The sequence below is a fragment of the Balaenoptera acutorostrata genome, chromosome 10, assembly GCF_949987535.1.
Source record: "Balaenoptera acutorostrata chromosome 10, mBalAcu1.1, whole genome shotgun sequence".
NCBI classification, from domain to species: domain Eukaryota; kingdom Metazoa; phylum Chordata; class Mammalia; order Artiodactyla; family Balaenopteridae; genus Balaenoptera; species Balaenoptera acutorostrata.
The window spans coordinates 36995892-37017570 of NC_080073.1; the positions used below are offsets into that span (position 1 = coordinate 36995892).

General features: G+C 48.9%; 1 protein-coding gene and 1 long non-coding RNA gene across 6 annotated transcripts; one reads left to right on the forward strand and one right to left on the reverse strand.

The window, feature by feature from the left end:
• Positions 1–841: 841 nt before the first annotated feature.
• GLYCTK (glycerate kinase) lies at positions 842–8033 on the reverse strand. 4 transcript variants are annotated; one of them, XM_057554430.1, is made up of 6 exons: positions 7979–8033; positions 6151–6627; positions 5253–5668; positions 4870–5021; positions 4103–4278; positions 842–3840 (listed from the first exon to the last, which is right to left on the reverse strand). In XM_057554430.1, exons 3-6 carry the CDS (start codon positions 5627–5629, stop codon positions 2974–2976), a joined length of 1572 nt encoding a protein of 523 aa, XP_057410413.1. In that variant the 5' UTR covers positions 5630–5668; positions 6151–6627; positions 7979–8033; the 3' UTR covers positions 842–2973. The 4 variants fall into 4 exon arrangements, with proteins under 4 accessions (XP_057410413.1, XP_007174790.1, XP_007174787.1 ...); XM_007174728.3 differs by lacking the exon at positions 7979–8033 and adding an exon at positions 7833–7952 and having other exon boundaries at positions 5253–5664; XM_007174725.3 differs by lacking the exon at positions 7979–8033 and adding an exon at positions 7833–7952.
• LOC103012671 (uncharacterized) lies at positions 7774–21679 on the forward strand. 2 transcript variants are annotated; one of them, XR_450376.2, is made up of 3 exons: positions 7774–7862; positions 8262–8507; positions 19986–21679. It is a non-coding gene; the product is annotated as an uncharacterized LOC103012671 (long non-coding RNA). The 2 variants fall into 2 exon arrangements; XR_450377.2 differs by lacking the exon at positions 19986–21679 and adding an exon at positions 12731–13244.

The following is a 21679-nucleotide window of genomic DNA, read 5'->3' on the forward strand; positions in this document are numbered from 1 at the left end:
GGCCTGCCACCACTGTCAGTGTGAAGTGCAACCCCTTCAGCCAGGCACACGAGGCCTTTTGCCAATTAGCCTCTGCCAGCCTTTATGGCCGCCTTGCTGAACTTGCATCACCATCTCCCCAACATTCTAACCACACCAAACTGTGTGTGTCCCCCACCCAACTCAGAGCATGGCTCTGAGGCCCACTCAGTGACTGTGGGTTGAACTGGACACACACGCCTACACGTCTCCGAGCACACACACAGATGTGCATACAGATGCAGGCACACACCTTTGTGTGGAAACCCACCGCATGTGGCTTTTTGCCAAATCACACACACAATGGAGCTGTGAAATCTAAGCCAAGAGGGACTGACAAATCTGTTCTAAAGATCCCTCAAGAGACCAGCCATGGTCACGTCACCATCCCCAAGCCCTTGGCAGGGCAGCAGGGAAGCAGGAGTGGATCTCTGGCTCTGGCTGAGCCCTTGACAGGCCCCAGGGTCTCTAAGCCCCAGAGGGTAGGCAGAGGATAGTCAAGCACATCCCAACCAGGCTCTCATTCTGGTTCTGTGGCAGACTTGCTGTGCAGCCCCAGACAAGCCACCTTCCCTCTCTGTTTCACCAGCTATAAAACAAATGGATTTGGATTGGCAGACACCTAAAGGCTGGCCAGGCCCATTGCCCAGCTGCTCTCAGTTCATGCCAAGTGTAGAGAATGGAAGCTGCTGGGGATGGAGATGAGGTGGGAACGAGGGCAGCAGGAACCCAAGTGGGGACAGACGGAAGCCAAGAGCCACAGGATGGGAACAGTTATTATGACCCATAATTGACATTTATGGAGCAAATAATAAGTCCTACAGAACACTCACCATGTAGGCTTTATCTCATATTTTCATCTAGATTGCAGCCAAATATATCCTTTCTCATCTTGGGGTTACCAAATGGGCAAATCTAATGGGTTAGGCCCAATCCAGCCTCTGGCCTCCAGCCCCCACAAACACAGGCCCAGGGCAGGGGCCAAGGTGGCCAGGGGGAGACTCTAGCAAGACCCCACTCTCACTCACCCCTCAGCAGGTGTGTAAGCAGCTATGCGCACAGGAAGCAGCACAGCACAGCCCGCACTGAGGATCTCCGTGTACACACACTGATGCGTTCCCCCTCCTGCAATGCCAACACCAACACCTGCGTGCTCACATGCCACCACACACATGCATGCACATGCTCGGGACATGGCAGACAGGCCCTCTGCCACAGCCCCAACCCTCTTATCCTGCTGTTGCTGGGAACTTGACACCCAGTGCTAATCCTCATGCCCCCGAGGGCAAGGACTGAAGCAGGGACAGGGCCTATCCAGAGGGTGCCAGAGGAGCACCGGGGCACAGGCACAGCCATGTGGGGACAGTAGCCCCTAAGACTATGACACCCCCACCCCTGCCGGAAGAAACCTCCCACCAGGACAGAAGGAAATGGAGCCCCTGCATCACAAAGGGGTGTGAATTCCCCTCTCCCCTAAATCTCCCTGGACCCCAGAACCCAGCTCACCTGCTCACCTCCCTCCCCATCCCCAGCCCACCAGGAACCATCTGCAAGCTGCACCGTCTAGAGCCCAAGTAGAGAAGGGAGGCTCTTCCCAGGAGCAGGGCACGCCAGCCCTGGCCCAGAGCCCCTCACACCCTCAGAAAGGAGGGCACGGCTGGGGTGGAGAAGGGGGCCAGCAGGAACAGCCCCAAGCCTCGCTGTTCTCTATGGCTTTTTATTCCTATGTGATTCTACTGCTCACTCATATAGGGATTGGAGCCGTGGCGCACGGCGGGGGCAGCCAGCGGAGGGCTCGAACACTGAACAAGGGGGCCCAAGGAGAGCCAGGACAGCGGCCCCACCCTCTCCCAGTGCAGTCTGCTAGCCTGGCTAAGGAAGCCCTTCCTATGTTGCTCCCCTCCCCACTGGCCTCTTCCCAGCCAGCCGTAACAGGAGAAGGGGAGAGGGGCTGCTGGACCCCACCACTGCTCTGACCCACCATCCCAGCACTGGAGACCCCCACTGCAGGCTGGCACCAGGAACTGGACTGTGTTCCCAGAGGAACAGCTAAAGGATCTGGGGGCAGGGAGTGGGTCAGCCTGGGAAAATGGGTCTGGCACAAGGAAACAACACCCAGTGTCCTGTGTGGCTGGGGGTAACCCCTGGATAAACAGGGGTTTATCAACCAAAGAAAGTACAGTCTGTCTAAGGGCTGTCCAAAGACAGAAGGGAGGGAAGTCCTTGGTGGCAGGCAGTAAGCATGTGCCCAGCGAGGCACACATCACAGGGTGGAGAGACCTCAGCAGGGATGCCACAGGGGAGAGTGACAGTTGGATGAGTGGCCAGTCCCACCCAGACGTCAGAGACTAAAGTTCTTAGGCCTGTCCTCCCTGGGGTCTCTGCTCACCCACATTGAGCGTGTTGGGAGCCACGTTCAACCCTCCCAAGCTCCTGTTTAAGTGAAGCAAGTGCCCTGCAGAGATGGATACAGAGAACTCCTGCAGGGCCCTGGCACAGGGGCTGCTGCCCAACACCATTCCCCTTCCCGGCAGCTCCCCGCTAACCTTTGCTGTGAGGGAAGAAGCACTGAGAACCCATAGTGCGGTCCTTTTTATTTTCAGTCCTTCCTGTTTCACCCCACAGAAGAAACAGGCTCAGAAGCTGAGCAGAGGGGCTGCCTGGGGGAAAACACTGGGAGCAGCAAACTGGCCTAGGGGCTCGTCCTGGTCCTCAGGGGTACCTGCTGCCATGGCTGAAAGTAGGGGTGGAAGAGAACCCCCATCTGCCTGTCTGGTTGGGGAGTTGGACACAAAGCAGAGGCCCTGGTTTGGAGGTGTGAGGGCCAACCATGTAGCTAGGGCCAAGGAGAGGAGAGGCCCTAACGCCTGGTAAGGCCCTGGGGACCAAACCTGGTCTTCTCCAGGACGCTGCCCTGCAGGCCTCCTCTAGGTTCCCAAAACATGACCTACAATATCACCGCGGCTGCAGGAACAGGAGGTGGGCGTCCATGACATTGGTGCCAGTCAGCCCCGTGTGCAGCAGGTGTGCCCCACCCTGGAAGCGGCAGAAGAAGGTATGTGAGTCATTGTGGGCTAGGAAGGCAGCCACGTCCAGACCCTGGGCAGCGGCCTGGCTGATAAGCTCAGGCCTGACCCAGGCCCCGGCTGCCTCTGTGGGCCCATCCTGCCCATCAGTGCCACCGCTCAAAAACAGCACGTCAATAGGCCCCAATGGCCACCGTCCCAGCTCTGCTCCAACACGCAGGGCCAGTTCCTGGTTCCGGCCACCCTTGCCTGAGCCCTGCAACTGCACTGTGGGCTCACCACCAGCCAGCAAGCAGACCGGGCCCCGAGTGCCCACCACGGCCTCCAGAGCCTCCTTCAGCTGCAGGTCTGGCAGCTGGAGCTCAGCCGCCAGTTCATAGAGTTGTTCATCCTCCTCCACAGAGGCTCCAGCCCCAGGCATGGTGAGGCGGGCTCCAGCCACTCGGGCCAGCAGCGCATAGAACTGGGCTACACTTTTCACATCTCCCTGTATGGCTGTGCTCAGCACCACAGCCCTGTATCCCAGCGCCTCAGCCTGCTTCTGAGCCTCGGCCAGTGCCAATGCATTGGAGCCAATGATCACATTGAGGACGTGACCACAGGTGTGTGGCCCATGGGGGTCAGAGTCAGCCCGAGCCAGCACAGTCTTCACAGAACGTGGCAGGGCAGCACGAAGGCCATAGCGATTGAGGATGTGCAGGCAATCTTGCACACTGTGGATGCTGGCCACAGTGGGGCCGCTGGCAATCACCTCCACAGGGTCCCCCACCACATCTGACAGAATCAGGCTCACCACCTGGGGAGGGGTCGCAGAGGCAAGGCTCAGTCCCACCTGGTCCTTGCCCCAGGGCCCGTGAGGATAAACTGCCTCCACCTATCCACACGTCCTCACACCACCCAGTGCACTTCCTCACCCACTTCTAACCCCTCTCAAGTGGGTGTGCAAAACACCTAGCCCTGTGGACTCCTGTACCAGGCCTCTGCCCTTCATCTCCCTGGCACATGTCGGCCTGGCTCCACCAGCCCAGGGCTGCCTGGGGAAGAAGAGACCCACGCACCTGGGCAGGGTAGGCGGCCTGAGCCAGCCCCCCACCCTTGAGCTGGGACAGGGCCTTCCGGATGGTGTTCAGCTCCTGGATGGTGGCTCCACGGGCCGCCAGCAGCTTGGTGAGTGTCTGCTTCTCCTCCAGTGTAACAGGTGGGATGGGGGCGGGCAGCAGGGCCGAGCCCCCACCTGCAGAGACAATGAAGACGCGGGGCAGAGGAGATGGATGACAAAGGGACTTCCCCACCGGGGGGGAGCAGGCAGTCAGTGCTCATGTTAGGCTAGAAAAGGGGAGGCTAGAAAGAGGCGTTAGGGTGCCCCCGTGTGGACATATAGTGAATGTGTGCACAGTCACCACACCCAGGTTGAACCCTGCTTTGGGGTAGCCCAGGTCCCAGCAGACACTGGAAGAACTATTCCTTAACAGCTTGGAAAAGGCAGCAGACCTAGAGGAGATAGCAGAGGACGAGGGTGGAGACTCTGAGGGAGCTGGAAACAAGGGTTCTAGCCCCAGGTGACAACGGTACAGACAGCAGCAACAGAGACATTTCCCTTGCAAGGCCTGAGTGAGGTGCCCTCTCATGGTTATCCAACAAGGTCAGTCAAGGGGAGGACCCCACAGCTCACAGGAGGCCACCAAGGAGTCAGCCATCCAGGCTCTTTACTGCTCCCTTGTCCTGTGACCTTGGGAGCTCAGACCAACAGCTTCTTGCAGGCCTGATATTTGGAAACCCCCACCCCCCATCAACACACTGTCCTGAGCCAATCTGGCACCCACACCTGAGATGAGCACGAGCAGCAGGTCATCAGCTGTGAGGCCTTCAGCCAGCTGCCGGATGGCCAGAGCAGCCCGCAGGGCATCTCGGTCCGGCAGGTTGTTCTCTGCGCCCTCGAATACCTGGACACGGCTGTGTGGCTTCAACAGCATCTCCCTCAGGGGAGAGAGAACGGAGAGCAAGATGTGGGGTGGGCTCCTCTTCCCACCTGATTTCCCAGATGTACAGGTGAAGGGGACATTAAAAAGGACACCCACTGACACCCACCCGGGAGCCAGGCCAGTCCCAGAAGAAAATGGAAGCTGGTGAAGGAAGGAAGCCCCGATCCAGCCTGAGTCTGGGCCCAGGTTCCCCTCCAGATAGGAGCAGCCCCCCAAGGCTCCTTACTGCTTGCCAGCACTCTCCATGGCAGCACGGATCCCCTTGGGAATGCTGATCACGCCCTGCACAAGATGCTGGCCCAGTAGCTCCTCAGCTGCAGTTGCCATGCCCAGCACAGCCTTGCCAAAGCCCACCAGGTAGAGGTTTTGCTGCAGCTGAAAGCTCCGGTCCCGCACCTTCAGCTGCCCGCTGTCAGGGTCCAAAGACAGTGCCCGCTGCAGCATGGGGCCCGGCAGCACGGCACCCACAGTGCTCTCAAACAGCTGCCGTGCCTGCTCTGCCAGGGCCATGCTACTGGCCAGCCGGGCCAATGGGCCCCCCCAGAGGAGTGGGCTCAAGGGGGCTCGGGCCAAGTGACGCAGGACCTGCAGGGCTGCAGCCATGCCCCACTGCTCTCAGCACCACCTGGCACCCATGGCTGCCTAGGAGGAAGAAAGCACTAGTTAGACTGTTGCAAGGCCAGAGACAGGAGGCTCCCCAAAGCCACGGCTCTGAGGGCTCAGGGCCAGTGGACCCCACAGCTGCTGCTGCAAGAATGGGCCATCTGCCAGTCCAAGGAGATTTCCTAAGGCCCACAGCTGCCTGATCTCACTCCAGTCTCCTGAGCCCAGGCCTGCCACCCAACCATGTCCTCCTCTTCCACAGGCCTCACGCCAGCCCTCTGGACACTCTGCTCAGAGTCCAGAGGTCCTGTTAGCTGAGCCCTCCTCCTAGATCACTCCCTTCAGCTGAGAGTTAATCATTCATAGAAGAAGAAATTACTATCAGTGGGCTGCCACCCCACCCCTTTTCCACCCCCTGCACTTCTGAGCCTTGCCCGGGGCAACGCCCCTTTCTGGCACTCCTTCCTTGCCTCTTTACCACTTCTGTTGCTACAAAGCTGCTGGCTGTCCCACCAACTGACCTTGAGCCCAGTGACCTCCAGCTTGCTCTCTTTTTTTTTTTTTTTTAATTTATTTTATTTTTGGCTGTGTTGGGTCTTTGTTGCTGCGAGCAGGGGCTATTCTTTGTTGGGGTGCGCGGGCTTCTCATTGCAGTGGCTTCTCTTGTTGCGGAGCACGGGCTCTAGGCACGCAGGCTTCAGTAGTTGTGGCTCTCAGGCTCTAGAGCGCACAGCCTGCTCTGTTTCATTAGCTCATGGGTCTGGGCTGAGGAGCCTGGAAAGGCTAGGTCTGTGTAGGGAGGCTCTAGGTTTGCTGGGACACCGACAGGCAGGTCCAGGCACATCCTCGGGGCACACAGCCCGAAGAATCCCAGCACTCAGGGTCAGTCCAGCAACAGGTTCAGGTTCAAATCAGAAGTGGCAGCAAAGCCTGGCTCATAGTAGAACCTTGAAGAAGTCCTTAGATGCCACATGACCCCATGTACCATTGGGCCCAATCTGCAAGACAGAAAAGGATGCCCTTCCACCTACATGGTCAGACCCACCCATGCCAAGAACATGCCTTTGGCTCTGACATAACAAGTCTTGGGTCACACCACCCACAGGGGTGAGAGCAGCATGGCTGGAGTAGGCAAAGGGCAGGCTTCCCCAGCTGAGGCCAAATAGTCATTTTCCCCACTGGGCACAGTAAAGGCTAAAAAAGCTTTAAGGTGAAGGTCAAGAGGCTGTAGCGGAGCTTAGGGACAATAAAGCCCCAAAGAGCTCATCTGTAAAAAGGCATTACTTTAATAAATGCCCACCATAAATGCTGCCAGCTGACTGCAGCAGCAAGTGTGGACAGAGCAGGGGAACGAGGCTGGGAATCAGGCTCCAGCTCTACCACAGGGACAGCTCCATTTCTCTCATCGGGTCTCATGAGCAAAATGAGAGGTGAGATGAGACTAATGCTCTCCCCTTGACATCCCTGGGCTCTCTGAAGCTATCCACTGTTAACAAAGAAAATCTGGACTCCAAACATCACTTTATCCCACACTCAAAAAACCTGGCAACTTCTAGCCTCTGGCCACTGAGCCTACATGGAGCTCAGCTTTCCCGTAAGAGAAGAGAAACCGCGCCTGACTCCAGCTGTGAAAGGGAACACAGGGGGCGCTGCCACGGGGACTCAAAATGGGCCCAGCTGTTGGCGGAGGCTCGTGAGGCTGGTCCATTAGGATTGGCGCTGAAAGCGGCTTAGGTAGCGATGGCTGATTTTGACAGTCTGGGAGAAATTTGTTACCTATTTCTCTGATGGATACAGGCCTAGAGGATACCAGCTTTGCCACTGGATATCACAGCCCAGGGCAGGGGGCGCCCAAGAGTAAGGTAGCCAGATAAAATACCGGACGTCCAGTTAAATTTGAATTTCAGATAAATTAGGAATTTTTTAAATGTAAATACGTTCCGTACAATATTTGGGACATACCTACACTAAAAAATTATTTGTTGTCTATCTAAAAATTCAAGTTTAACTGGACGCCCTGCATTTCTTTTTTTGCCAAATCCAGCAAGTCTACTTGTGACACCGCCTCTCCTAAACTCCCCGGCCCTCCAGCAAGAAACCCGGAAATACCGAGCGGACCCTCCTTGACTCCTCCCAGCCACAAAGCGAGGCTGGAGCCCTTTCCGGCCTTCGCCTGCCCGCCCAGCCCCGGAAATGGCGTCACCCTCAAGCCGGAGCCTCTGGCTTTCGTGAGGTAAATGGCGGCCGCGTAACGTCCGGTGTAATGTCCGAGAAATAAGGGCCCGCTGACGCCTGGGCCCGATGTTGCGGGGCCCAGGGGTTCTGCGGGCCCTCGCTGCGCGGACTTACCGCAACACCGTTCAATGCCGCGTCTTCCAGCCCCGAGGACCGGAAGTGCTTTGGGGGGGCGGAGCGGAATCCGGAAGTATGGGGTGGGTGGGGCGCCTGTGGCTGGAGGCCGTGGGGAGCGGGGGCCGGGGGCAGCGGGAGTCAGGACGGCGATTAGGGTATTGACTCTGCCCTGACCGCCCGGAGGCCTGGTTGGAGTCACCTTCAGGACTCGGTGTCTTCATCTCTACAATGGGATAATAATCGCCGATTTCTATAATCCGTCCCCTTCTTTATTCTGTAGGATTCAACCAGTCGCAGATACATTCCGACCTCCTGTTAGGTGCCAGGCACTGGACTAAGCAAACAGGTTGAGAATCACTACTTACCCACAACACACCCCTCCTGGGGCCAGATGAAGTCATCCCCGTGCCTCCTCATCGCTATAATTCCACAATTCATTCGTGTTCCCCGCCTTCTCTCGTGAGCGACGAAATCACAGCTCTGACTCAGCAAGAGAGTTCTAGTCCGTGATTCTCGAACACACAAGGTGCGTGTAAACACGAAGGACCCTGGGCCTCCCACACTGTCCCTGCTGTCACGCTGGGCCCGGCTTGATACCTTCCCACATTCAAAAGACAAGTCCTGACCAGACACAAAGACACAGAAGAGTACATTGTTTTTCCTGATGTCTTCTTGGGAAGATCACAAATAACACAACAGGTCTTAAAACATATTTCTCCCCACCTCCTCTTTTTAGTAGTTGCCACATCTCCCCTTTCCTCTCCAAACCATGCTCTGCTCTTGTCAAGAACTCCTCCTCCCCCCTTCCTAGCTGTCTCCCTGGATTTTTCTTTCCCGTTGTAATAGAGGACCTTTCATTCCCTGTCAACTTCTCCCAAATGCTTCCCCACCCCATCATCAAAACAAAGGCAACTTCAGGAGGATCTGCCCTTTTTAGGCGTGGGGAGATTGTAAATAGTTAAAATTGCAGTTTTTCCTTGCTTATAGTAAGCTGTCTTCATCCATCCGTGCATTTATTCATTTCTCCAACATTCAACAGACATTTCCTGACTACCTTCTAGGTGGGCCAAATGCTCTAGCTGCTGGGATGAGTAAGCAGTGGTACTTTTAGTTGGGAAACTTACTCTGCTTTTGTAATTACATTCTCGCGCTTGGGGGGGTGGGGAGTGTAAATTTGAGCACCTCTCATTATTTAGTCCCAGGGACTCATAAACAGACACCATTTACTGTGCCAGTGCTGTTCTGTCAGGTTGTTAACAGGAGACTAATTATATCCATTTTTTTAATCCCCATCCCACCCCACAGCTACTCACAATATGCATTTAACAACAAGGTTTAGATGCCCACTGGACTGTGAGCTCCTGGAAGGTGGTAATTTGGTCTAATTAATACTTGTATTTCCACTGCCTTGCGTAGGACCAGGCACAAATACAAGCCGGAATTTTTTTTTTTTTTTAATGAATTAACGGTGGGAATTCCCTGGCAGCCTAGTGGTTAGGACTGGGCGCTTTCACTGCCGGGGCCCAGGTTTGATCCCTGGTTGGGGAACTGGGATCCTGCAAGCCGAGTGGCTCAGCCAAAAACAAAAAAGAATTTTTTTTCAAGAAAACAGTGAAATGCTCAGCTACAAAGTGCTGCAGACCCTAGGTGGAAAGGATTGCACAAAAGGGAAAGAGATGCTGGTGCGTGGGAGTAGAAGACTTCATGAGGCAGTGGGATTTGGGTCTAAGAAAACAATTAGGCACATTAGAATGCTTAAACATACCTTGATAGTAGGCATGAATATGTCTACAGTCTTTGTACACTTGGCAATAAGTATCAGTGTCAAACATGACAGGCATTTTCAGTCCAAGGAAATAATTGGTTATGTGGACAAAGATGGTATAAGGGAGAAAAAAACTTTTTCCTCTAATCTCTTAGGTTTATTGACTGAGGCCCTACAAATTAAACTGACACATGACAGATTAACAACAGAATAAGGTTTATTTCATATGGATAGGAGGGGCCTCACAGAAATGACATGAAAACTCCAAAGAAGCCCTTAGGCCTGAGAGCTTATGTACTATTTTTAACAAAGAGTGATATTTTTTGGAGATGTGATGAGACAAAAGGGGTTTGAGCTCAGGGCAGTAAATTGTGTGAAGGTAAATATATGAGGGAAACTAATGGAAGATAAGGATTGCTGAAGTAATATTTGTCTGTGAATATTCACCTCAGCGTTGGCTCCCCACCTCCTAGTATGGGGAGGGTGCCTTTCTCATGAAACTGAGCCCCCCAAAAGTGGGTTCCCTTACCAAGTTTATGATTAATCTCTTTATCCAAAACTTTATTCCCTTTCTTGTCCCTTCTGACCTCTATCCCTTTTTTGTCCCCTTTGACCGCAATCTTTTGCTAACTGAACACTAATCAACCAGAGTCAGATGACTAAAACTGCTGTTGTAGATAACATAGTTGATGTATAAAAATTGCTGTTGTAAATATCATCATTAACATACAAACTCAGGTTGTTTCTCCAGGGCAAGATGAGCTAATAGGCCCCCAAGCCATGAACCACCTGGCCAGAGAATTGTAACCCAGAGATATCAATGTCTCCCCAAAATATGATTACAAAATGTCATAGAAATGTCCCAAGACGATAATTAATCCCAGACGATAATTAATCCCAGTTTCTTTCCCTTTAAAAACACCCCCAACTCAAAGACCAAGATGGACTGGATCTGAGACTTGTCTCCCACTCCCTTGCTTGGCGCCCTGCAATAACCCCTTACTTTGCTGCAAACACCCTCTATCAGAGTTTGGCTTTCTGCGCCGTGGACACAGGAGTCCTTGCTCCGTAACACTCACAGGAAATTTGTCCTGCTTTTAGGTTAAAAGGAGGAGGGCACAGAGCTCTTCCTGCATCTGCTGTTTCTCATATTTTTTCAACTCAAAATAATTCTTATGCCAAAGTGGCATATTTGGGGGTGGCATACTCTGATCCCCTTCAATGGACATGAAGAGATGTTCAGCCCAGAGATTTTATGAGTATAAACAATCTGAACATCCACTGATAAGAGAATTTATACAAATAAGTTATAGTACTTCTAAACAGACATTAAAAATAATATAAATTCTAATATTATTAAGGCTAAGTACATGCTACTTTTTGTAGCATGACTATTTTATGACTAAAAAGACTGTTGAAAAGGCCATTTAAGTAGAATTTAAGCCTTCCTCATTATTCAGGCAAGCCAAAGGAAAGAAGGCTATGGATTGGGGTACATTACTCGTACCCTATTAGGGGAAGGTTTACTGAATTGATTCATTCAGGGTAAGCTTTAATTTAAAGGTTCCCTTTTAGAAAAAAGGAAGAGGTCATTTCTGGGTGATGTTGGGTAGTCAGTGACCAGGAAAAGGTGGTGTGAATGAAAAATATTGCCTGTCATATTAGTAAACAAAGGATGTTGCAGCCATCAAGGCATCACATTACAGGCGCCCCAGCCGTGAGCCCTGAGGGAACTCAGGATAGAAAAATAATGCCCACCATCAAATCATCAGACACTGCAGCCCCCCCACCCCACCCCATGGTGCACCCTGAGGAAATTCAGGATGAGAAGACACAGGACACTGGCCCCAGATAGCTGAGGTGCATATCAAAGGAATGATTTCAGTGACCCCAGACTCTTGCATCTTCCCATACATAGAAAAATGCTAAATTCCTTAACTTGAGATATCTGGGTTTCTTTAATTAACAGCACTCTTTTAATGTTCCAACTACCTGGTCTTTGTTGCAAAAACTCTTATATCCTGGCTCCCGCCTTGCCTTTTCGGAGCAGTCTCTCAGAGTTATCTGAGATGCTGTGTCCTGGGCTTAAGTCCTCAGTTTAGTCCACTGAATAAAACATAACACTCAACTTCAACTTTTAGGTTGTGCATTTTTTGTTAGTCTACGGTGGCAATAATGGCACCCATCCCCACTAACAGTGATGAATCTCAGGAATTCATCGTGGATAAAGTACTAGGTCCCCGTAAGTCTGAAATATCCCCCTACCCCACACACAAGCTCAAGGGGGTCACCAGGGGTAGTGAACGGTGCAAATTTGGGAGAATGGTGCTAAATCTTGGGCTTTCTGACCTGGAACTTTGCCATAAATAAATCCTGCTCATTAAGGAAGGTGATCACAGATGATGTGCTGCCATTTGAGGTTTCAGATGCCTGAGGAGGTTTGAGGTGTTAGTCCATGTCATCAGCACAGCAGAGCCAGCAGTCATACCCCAAAAGCACCCACTTCTCTATCGACATTTGTCCTGTTGTCCTCCAGTGGTGGCTAATAGTGTGAACTAAGAATGCCACTACCATATCAGTAAACAAAGGATGTTGCAGCCATCAAACCACCACATTACAGCCCCCCCCCCCATAGTGCAACCTGAGGAGACTCAGGATGAGAAGACATAGGATACTGGCCCCAGATAGCTGAGGTGCATATCAAAGGAATGATTTCAATGAGCCAGACTTTGCATCTTCCCATACATAGAAAAGCACTAAATTCCTTAACTTGAGATGTCTGGTTTTCTTTAATTAACAGCAATCTTTTGATGTTCCCACTAACTGGTCTTTGTTGCAAAAACTCCTATAAATCCTGGCTCCTCCCTTACCTCTTGGGAACAGTCCCTGAGAGCTGTCTGAGAGCCTGTCTCCCACGTTTAAGTTCTCAGTATGTCCACCGAATAAAACAACTCTCGACTTTTAGGTTGTGCATTTTTTTTCAGTTGACAGGTATATAACAACATTGAAGAGGTGAAGAACATTTTGCTGTGTGTATTCACAAACTCAGGAGAGTATTGTGCACTAATCAATACCATGAAGCAGGAGCATGAAGCAGAAAGTAGCTTCCACAAGAAATTATTTGCATTGTTGCAAAAATCTTGGTCCCCTGTGCACCGATGCCGAATAAAAATACAGAGACAGAGATTTGTAAGATAAGAAATAGAGAGGGGACTTTCCTGGTGGCTCAGTGGTTAAGAATCCACCCGCCAATGCAGGGGAAATGGGTTCGAGCCCTTTTCTGGGAAGATCCCACATGCCACAGAGCAACTAAGCCCGTGTGCCACAACTACTGAGGCTGTGCTCTAGAGCCCGTGAGCCACAACTACTGAGCCCACGTGCCACAACTACTGAAGCCAGCACACCTAGAGCCCGTGTTCTGCAACAAGAGAAGCCACCATAATGAGAAGCCCGTGCTCTGCAATGAAGAGTAGCCCCCGCTCGATGCAACTAGAGAAAGCCCGCACAGCCAAAAATAAATAAATAAATTTCTTAATTAAAAAATAAATAAATAAATAAATTTATTTAAAAAGACAACGAAATAGAGAGGCTTTTTTATTTTCTTTGCCAGGCAAAAGAAAGACGCAGTAGGCTAGTGCCTCAAGAACTGTGCCTCCCTTCCCTGGGGAGTTACAGGGATTCTTATAGGGGGAGTTCTTAGTCTGAAGTGAGTGATAAGGATCAAAATGGTGAAGGTCTTGCATTCTTCTTCTTGCATTATTTCAAAACAGTCACCGCTGTGTCAGGCAAGCCGGTAATTTGGTCCATTAGTCTCTGGGTTATCAACCTGTGACCTTTCCGAAATGCAAACAGCTACAAGGGGTGATTTGCTACAAGGGAGTGCAGGATGTAATTCACACAATGTTGAAGAGTGATAGGTTAGCTTTGTGAAGTACAAATCTAGTTACAGACACTACAGATTAGTAATAGTTAAAATAAAACTAGGAGTGATTAACTCTTTCAGGCCAGGTTATGTTTCTTCTCTAGCCTGTTCACTGTTCCCTTTATTTTCTTTGTTCTCAGGAGAGGGAAAACTTCATTTCTATTTTTGCTGCAACAGCATCAGTCTTGGGTTTCTGTGGCGGGGCAGATTTTTATTCCATCAGTTCACATGGCTTCTGGCTGGGGTCCCCCTCCTTTACTGCATTTTAATTATGACTGGACAGAGACAAATGATAGTAAGAATTCAGGACCAGCAGGGGATGTAATATTGATATAAAACCAAAAATAAAAATAGTGAATATGAATGTGTTCAGACTTTTCTTCAATAAGGTGAACTCAGTTTGGTTACTTTAATCTGAAAAGCATTGTGAGTTATTATAGTGCCTTCATAACAGAACCTGTAAAGTTCTGCCACCTTAAAATCCACTGTGAAAATTAAAAAGTGATTTTTTAAAATGTTTTTTTAATTTAGTTATGGCATGCGGGAATCTTAGTTCCCCATCCAGGGATCGAACCCATGCACCCTGCAGTGGATGTGCAGAGTCTTAACCACTGGACCACCAGGCAAGTCTCTGATTTTTTTTTAAATGCAAAACCTGAGATAAGTCAGAGGGTGTCTGTCATCAACTCCAAACTGGAGACAGCGGCCTTCCCAGGGGGGTTGCTCCTGGTCTCCGTGGCCTCCCTCCCCTTGTCCTTGACATCCTATACCTGGGGACTCAGTCCCCTCTTCCCTACCATTCAGCCCCTGATGCCTCACAGAGGAGTGGAAGAACTCCCTTGGGGGGCTGCCAGAGTCATCTCTGAAGTGAGCTTTCAGGAGCCCCCTCTCCCACCTCCCCACTCCCCCACCCCACCTTTGCCTCTGTAAGCCTGGATGCTTTTCCAGGGCAGGCCCAAGGTGGGGTGCTCAGGGGACCCAGAGCTCTAGTGAAGGAAGATGTCGGTGGAGGGTTGCTCAGCGGGAGGGAGAAGGTCAGGCAGTCTGGAGGCGCGGTGGAGTGGAGCTGTACTAAGTAAAGGCTTTAAAACACCCTAGAGCTATTTTTCTTGGGAGGAGGGGTGGGGGAGAATGCAAACAAGCACCAGGAAGCCGCTCAGCTGTGACTGATGAGGGCTGCAAAAGCAAGGGAGGTCGGAGTGGCAGAAAGGGTTTTTAAGCCTTTTGAAACAGTTTTATAGTATTAGAGGCAGTGGCTTTAGGCAGTTCTTCCTGGCTGTGGGCAATCTAGGCTTATCAGGGAAGATTCTATCCCGTCCTTCCAGAACAAGAAGGCATTGTTTACCAACAATGGACTTTGTTAAATGTGAAGATTATCTACCCTTTGCCCTGGAAACAGAGCTGGAGCTTTCCAGTTCAGAAGCAGAGTGTGAATCCAGACTCAAATCGCTTACTAACTGCATGACCTTGGGAAAGTTACTTAACCTCTCAGTCTTCATCATTAAAATGGGGTTAAGAACATTAAATAAATGATGTGTTTAAAGCACACATAAAGGGAACTTCCCTGGCGGTCCAGTGGATAAGACTCCACGCTTCCACTGAAGGGGACCAGGGTTCGATTCCTGGTCGGGGAACTAAGATTCCCACAAGCTGTGCGGTGTGGCCAAAAATAAAAATAATAATAATAAAGTACACGTAGAAAGGCTCACACTTGTGGCTGGGCCAGCTTCACAGGTGTGTGAACTGCGCAGTCACACAGAGAACCAAGGTCAGAAAGGTCCTGCACTAAGTGCTGAATATTCTGCTGTTGCTGTCTTGCAATTCTTAACAATTTGTTGAGGAGGAATTTGTAAATTCTTAACAATTTGTTTTATTTTGTACTGGGTCTGCAAATTATGTAGTCGGTCCTGCTACCAGGGAAAGATGCTGTCCTTTCAACCAGGCCTCCTGGTCCTGGAGTTTCAGGACCTCTCTGAGAAATTCCAGACACTAGGAGAGCCGTGCTACACCCTGGGAGAGGCAGAGGTGGCACTGTAGTTCCCCGGCAGGACTGAGGCTGTAATGAGAAAGTTTGAGGCCCCTTCTATGACAGGCATGTCCTGGTTGCTTGGCCCAGAAGAGCTCTTTATCAAGGGGCGTCGAAACCCTAGGCTTGGCTGGCTAACTCAGTATCTGAAGGCCACACTTTGAGTCCTACACAGGCTGACTCCTTGGGGAAAGTGAGCACAGTATGTAATTCAGGAGTGGTACAGGCTGCGTGAATTAGATGAAATCAGCCACGGGTTCCTTGCAAAAAAAAATAATTTTTTTTAATTAAAAAAAATCAAATGTTCTAATCTTTTAAAATCCTTCTGGGACTTCCCTGGTGGCACGGGGGTTAAGAATCCATCTGCCAAATGCAGGGGACACGGGTTCGAGCCCTTGTCTGGGAAAATCCCACAGGCCTCAGAGCAACTAAGCCCGTGCCACAACTACTGAGCCTGCGTTCTAGAGCCCCTGAGCCACAACTACTGAAGCCCGCGCACCCAGAGCCTGTGCTCCACAACAAGAGAAGCCACCACAATGAGCAGCCCGCGCACCACAACGAAGAGTAGCCCCCAGCTCGCCACAACTAGAGAAAGCCCGTGCGCAGCAATGAAGACCTAACACAGCCAAAAATTAATTAATTAATAAATTAATTTTTTTAATTTTTAAAAAAACTTTTAAAAAATTTTAATCCTTTTAAGCATATATTAATTCCATCATCAGAAGGAAAAAAACAAACCAAAAAAGCCAAGAAACCAACAAAAAATAGAAAATATGTTTCAATAAATAAAACCGTTGCTGAGGATGCCTATAACTCCACAGAAGAGGTTTTTGTAATTTCTGTTTGATGTAAAATGTTACCTCTGCTCATGGCCAGGGTTTATTTCCTCTTGGTGGTAAGTGAAATGAAGCATTCATTTAGCAAGTCAAACAATTTGTCAGGTAAGAAGTGGTTACATGTGAACCGGCAATTGAAACATGTTATACAAAATTACCAAGGGTTGGGATTGTGTTCCAACATTCTGTTTTCCCACTTCGGCAGTTAAGCTCACACACACACAGCTTTCCCAAAGAAGAGAGTCACCTGACTCTGGTTACTGTGAGGGCTTGTGTAGAAAGTTGAGGGGGTAGCAGAAAACCACCCCAAAATGTGCTACTTTCACATGTGGATTGTTTTGCGTTGAAGGCAATTAAGACCCAGCAGATTCAAGAAAAGCTTTTTACCTCTCCCTTAACTGTCTAAGAGAATTTAAATAGGGAACCTGTACCAGAAAGAGAGAGATAATTTTTTATATCAGAAAGACTTACCTGTGTGGCATGACAAGCTTTTGTTTACCAGACATTTGCTCTTCTCATCTTCCTGTGAATTGTCTTCCTCCCCTTTGAAGCCCCAGACCACTTCCCCCTTCTCCTTAGCTCAGGATGGTATATAAGCCTCAATTACCTGACTGCCTTTGAGTCTGTCTTTGTGGGGCTGCTGTACATACTTATGTAATTAAATTTGATACTTACTTACTCTGTCTTATGTCAATGTAATTATTAGACCAGCGGATGAACCTAGAAGGGAGGAAGGGAAAATTTTTCCTCCCAGACAAACTTATTCAAGCTCCAGGGAAGCCCCACTGGGCATTCTAACTCAGAAATTTATCTCAAAGAATTGGAATTCGTAAGGAGTCCTCAGTTTTGGAAAGAAGATATATTGTTTAGGTCACTTTAAACTGCAGCATGAAATGTAGAAATTTAACAAATGGGCCAATCTTGATCCTATTATGGTAATCATTTCACATTTTTGTATAAGTGTATCAAATCATCCTGTTGGGGCTTCCCTGGTGGTGCAGTGGTTGAGAGTCTGCCTGCCGATGCAGGGAACACGGGTTCGAGCCCTGGTCCGGGAAGATCCCACATGCCACGGAGCAACTGGGCCCATGAGCCACAACTACTGAGCCTGCGCGTCTGGAGCCATGCTCCGCAACGAGAGGCCGCGACAGTGAGAGGCCCCCGCTCGCCGCAACTGGAGAAAGCCCTCGCACAGAAACGAAGACCCAACAGAGCCAAAAATAAATAAATTAATTATTTATTTTTTAAAAAAATCATCCTGTTGTACACCTTAAACCTGACACAATGTTACGTCAATTATCTCAATAAAGCTGGGGAAAAAAAGAAAACAAAAACCCTATCCAACTAGCTTAAACAATAAGGAAAAATTGTTATTTCACGTAACAAGTGATCTCAAGGTAGAATGGCTGTAGGGTTAGCTGTATAGATCACAAGGACCCTGTGTTAGTTTCCTAGGGCTGTCATAACAAAGTCACCCAAACTGGGTGGCTTAAAACAATGGAATTTTATTGTCTCACAGTTCTGGAGGCTAGTAGTCCAAAATCAAGTTGTCAGCAGGGCCGTGCTCCCTCTGAAACCTGTAGGACAGACTCCAATCTCTGCTTCCATTGCTACATGGCCATCTTCTTTGTGTCTCTCATCCTACAAGGACACCAGTCATACTGGTTTAGGAACCACACTATTCCAGTATGACCTTAACTGATTGTATCTGCAACAACCCTATTTTCAAATATGGTCACATTCTGGGGTACTGGGGGTAAGGACTTCAATATATCTTTTAGGGGGGACACAATTCGACTCATAACATTCCCTGTCCATCTTTCTGCTCTGCCATTCTCAACCTGCTGCTACCTTTAGGCTGCTCTCTTCATGGTCCAGCCTGGCTATAGCACTCCCAGGCATCACATCCAGCGCAACAGTGTCTTTCAGATGAAGAGGGAGCATCTTTTCCTTTTACCTCTTTTAGAAGCAAAGAAATCTTTCCAAGACCCCTCCCCTAGCAGACTTGCTCTCATGTCTCATTGGCAAAAATGTCATCATATGTGCATGCCTGATACCATCACTGGGAAGAGGAACAAGACCACTCATCATGATTGACTTGGACCAGCAGTTCTTAGATTTGAACCTGTATCAGCATCACCTGGAGAGCTTCTTATAACACATTGCTGGGCCCTATCCCCAGAGCTTCTGGGTCAGTAGGTCTAGCGTGAGGTCTGAGAATCTGAATTTTTAAAAAATTTTATTGAGTTATAGTTGATTTACAATGTTGTGTTAATTTCTGTTGTACAGCAAAGTGATTCAGATGTGTGTGTGTGTGTGTGTATAAACTTTTTAATATTCTTTTCCATTATGGTTTATCACAGGATATTGAATATTGAGAATTTGAAATTTTGATAATTGGAACTCTTCAGGTGAGACTGATGCTGCTGGTCCTGGGACCACACTTTTTGAGAACCAGTGGTTTAGACTAATTAGGTTTTATCTCAGAGGTCTGGGCTTAACTCTTGGGAAAAGCATTGCCACTCAAAGAAGGGAGGATGTCTTGGACAAAATCAGGATTCCTCAGAAAGGAATAAGAGGAGAAAACTGTTGGTTAGGCAACCAGTAGTGTCTGCCATACAGTGGCCAAAGAACAGGCAGAAAGAGAGTAGGAGTGTGTCCAGACAGGCGGGAAGAAAGTCAGAATGGAATGATGTCAAGGGAAGAATGGAGAAAAGATTCAGGGAGAGAATGATCAAGACTGTTAATGACATAGATAGGGTCAGGAAGGAAAGCACTGAAAAGTGACCACTGGATTGGACAACCAGAAGATCTTTATTGATCTTAGCAAGAGCAATTTTATTTTGTAGACAGCACATGAGAACAATTATACAAAATATGAAGTTATTTATAAATCATTATCTGCCACTGATGCCAAGTGCTAGAGCTAATTCCTAGCATTGGGATTGGTTTTCCTGGAATCCAGGTAACTAGGTGACTGATAAGAGGGGGCAATGGGGTTTTGATTTATTGCTGAACAGTAAAATAAGTTTACTGAGACAGAACCCAGTTCTGAGCTCAAGTTCAAACACAGCCACATCCTGAGACCTAAGTTACAGACAGACAAGAGGTCATGATTATGGGACAAATGTTTGCATATCCTCATCTATTTGCTGGTCCACACATGTCTCCACATATGTTCAGATATGTCTACTTACCCAATCAATTCCCACCTCCTCCTCTCTATCTCGGCACATTTACTGTCTAGCTTTGTAAGCAACTGTCTGCAGGAAGCAACTCTGTGCAGGAAGCAGCTCTTTGCAGGAGGCTTTTTGTCTTGTCACTTTAGCAAAGCTATATTTTAACTAACCTTTACACCAGATGCCCCCCATGCTTAACTAGCCTCCAGCCCAAACACACCTTTTAAGTCTTTTGATCACACAATGCCTTGCCTAATCTATTGACTCTTTTCTTAGATTAAAGAAGTAAAAATGAAGAATAATGAACAGATGACTAGATCTTTTCCCCAGCCTTCCCTTCAGTAATCCTGCAAGCAAACTACATGAACAAGATAGCATCTAAAAGGGGACTTCCCTGGCAGTCCAGTGGTTAAGACTCCACGCTTCCACTGCAGGGGGCACGGGTTTGATCCCTGGTCCGGGATTTAAGATCTCTGGTCAGGAAACTAAGATCCCGCATCCACATGGCATGGCCAAAAAAAAAAAAAAAAAGATAGCATCTAAAGGAAGATCATGGGGAGTCTGCACACAGCAGAAAGTGACAAAGAATCTGACCCCCTACCTTAATGATGAACTGAGATTATTTCCCCTTTTCTCTTTAAAAACTTTGATGGCCTAGGAACTTCCCTGGTGGCGCAGTGGTTAAGACTCTGCCTGCCAATGCAGGGGACATGGGTTCGAGCCCTGGTCCAGGAAGATCCCACATGCCTTGGAGCAACTAAGCCCGTGCGCCACAACTACTGAGCCTACACTCTAGAGCCCGCGAGCCGCAGCTACTGAGTCCGTGTGCCACAACTACTGAAGCCCGCATGCCTAGAGCCCGTGCTCCGCAACAAGAGAAGCCACCACAACGAGAAGCCCACGCACTGCAACCAAGAGTAGACCCCGCTCGCCACAACTAGAGAAAGCCCGCGTGCAGCAATGAGGACCCAACGCAGCCAAATAAATTAATAAATAATAAATTTAAAAAAAAAGAAAACCTTTATAAAAAAAATTAAAACCTTCATGGCCTAGCAGAATCTTTGGAGTTGGTTCTGGGACACAGGTCCACCTTCTCCCCAGGTTGCCAGCCTCCTGAATAAAGCAACATTTCCCTTCCAACCAACTCTAGTCTCTCGAGTACTGGCTTTTAAGCAGTGAGCAGCCAAACCTGAGTTTGGTAACAGCTTCACATATATACATAATTATCTATAGACAAGTCCAGGTTCTGCCACTTGCTGCTGGAATACCTCTCTTGGTCTCCATTTTTGCCTCTCATAGAGTCGTTATGAGGCTCAAGTGAGATCATGTGTATAAATAAAAATGTATATGTATGTAAGATAATTGTTATTACAGCTAGACATCCTTTACTTTCTCCACACATAATGTTGCCAGGTAGCGATTGATTCCCAAGTATTCGGATGAGTACAATTTTTAAGATATATTTATACTGCATGATTCCAACTAGATGACATTCTGCAAAAGGCAAAACTATGGAGACAGTAAAAAGATCAGTGTTTGCCAGGGTTTGGGAGTGGGGGAGGGATGAATAGGCAAAGCACAGAGGTTCTTTAGGGATGTGAAACTACTCTGTTTACCATGATAATGGATACATGTCATTATACATTTATCCAAACCCATAGAATGTATAAAACCAATAGTGAACCATAATGCAAACTATGGATTTAAGGTGATTATGATGCGTCAGTGTAGGTTCAGCCATTGTAACAAATGTACCACTCTGGTGAGGAATGTTGTTAATAGCTGAGGTTGTGCATGTGTGGGGGCAGTGGGTATACAGAAATCTCTGTACCTTCCTTTTCATTTCACTGTGAACCTACAAGTGCTCTAAAAACACTGTCTTTTTAAAAAAGAGAGAGAGAGAAAATGGAAAAAAAATAAATGGGCCAATTAAATACCTTGAATCCTTTGGCTAAATTCATTTGTTCAAT

Bases quoted from the DNA above. Each gene is read 5' to 3' on its own strand.
- GLYCTK (XM_057554430.1), bottom strand. From the start codon at position 5,629: ATGGCTGCAGCCCTGCAGGTCCTGCGTCACTTGGCCCGAGCCCCCTTG. The intron at 5,022-5,252 runs GTAAGGAGCCTT...CTCTCCCCTGAG, and splicing joins ATGGAGAGTGCTGGCAAGCA to GGAGATGCTGTTGAAGCCAC. The intron at 3,841-4,102 runs GTGCGTGGGTCT...ACCCCTCCCCAG, and splicing joins AGGCCGCCTACCCTGCCCAG to GTGGTGAGCCTGATTCTGTC.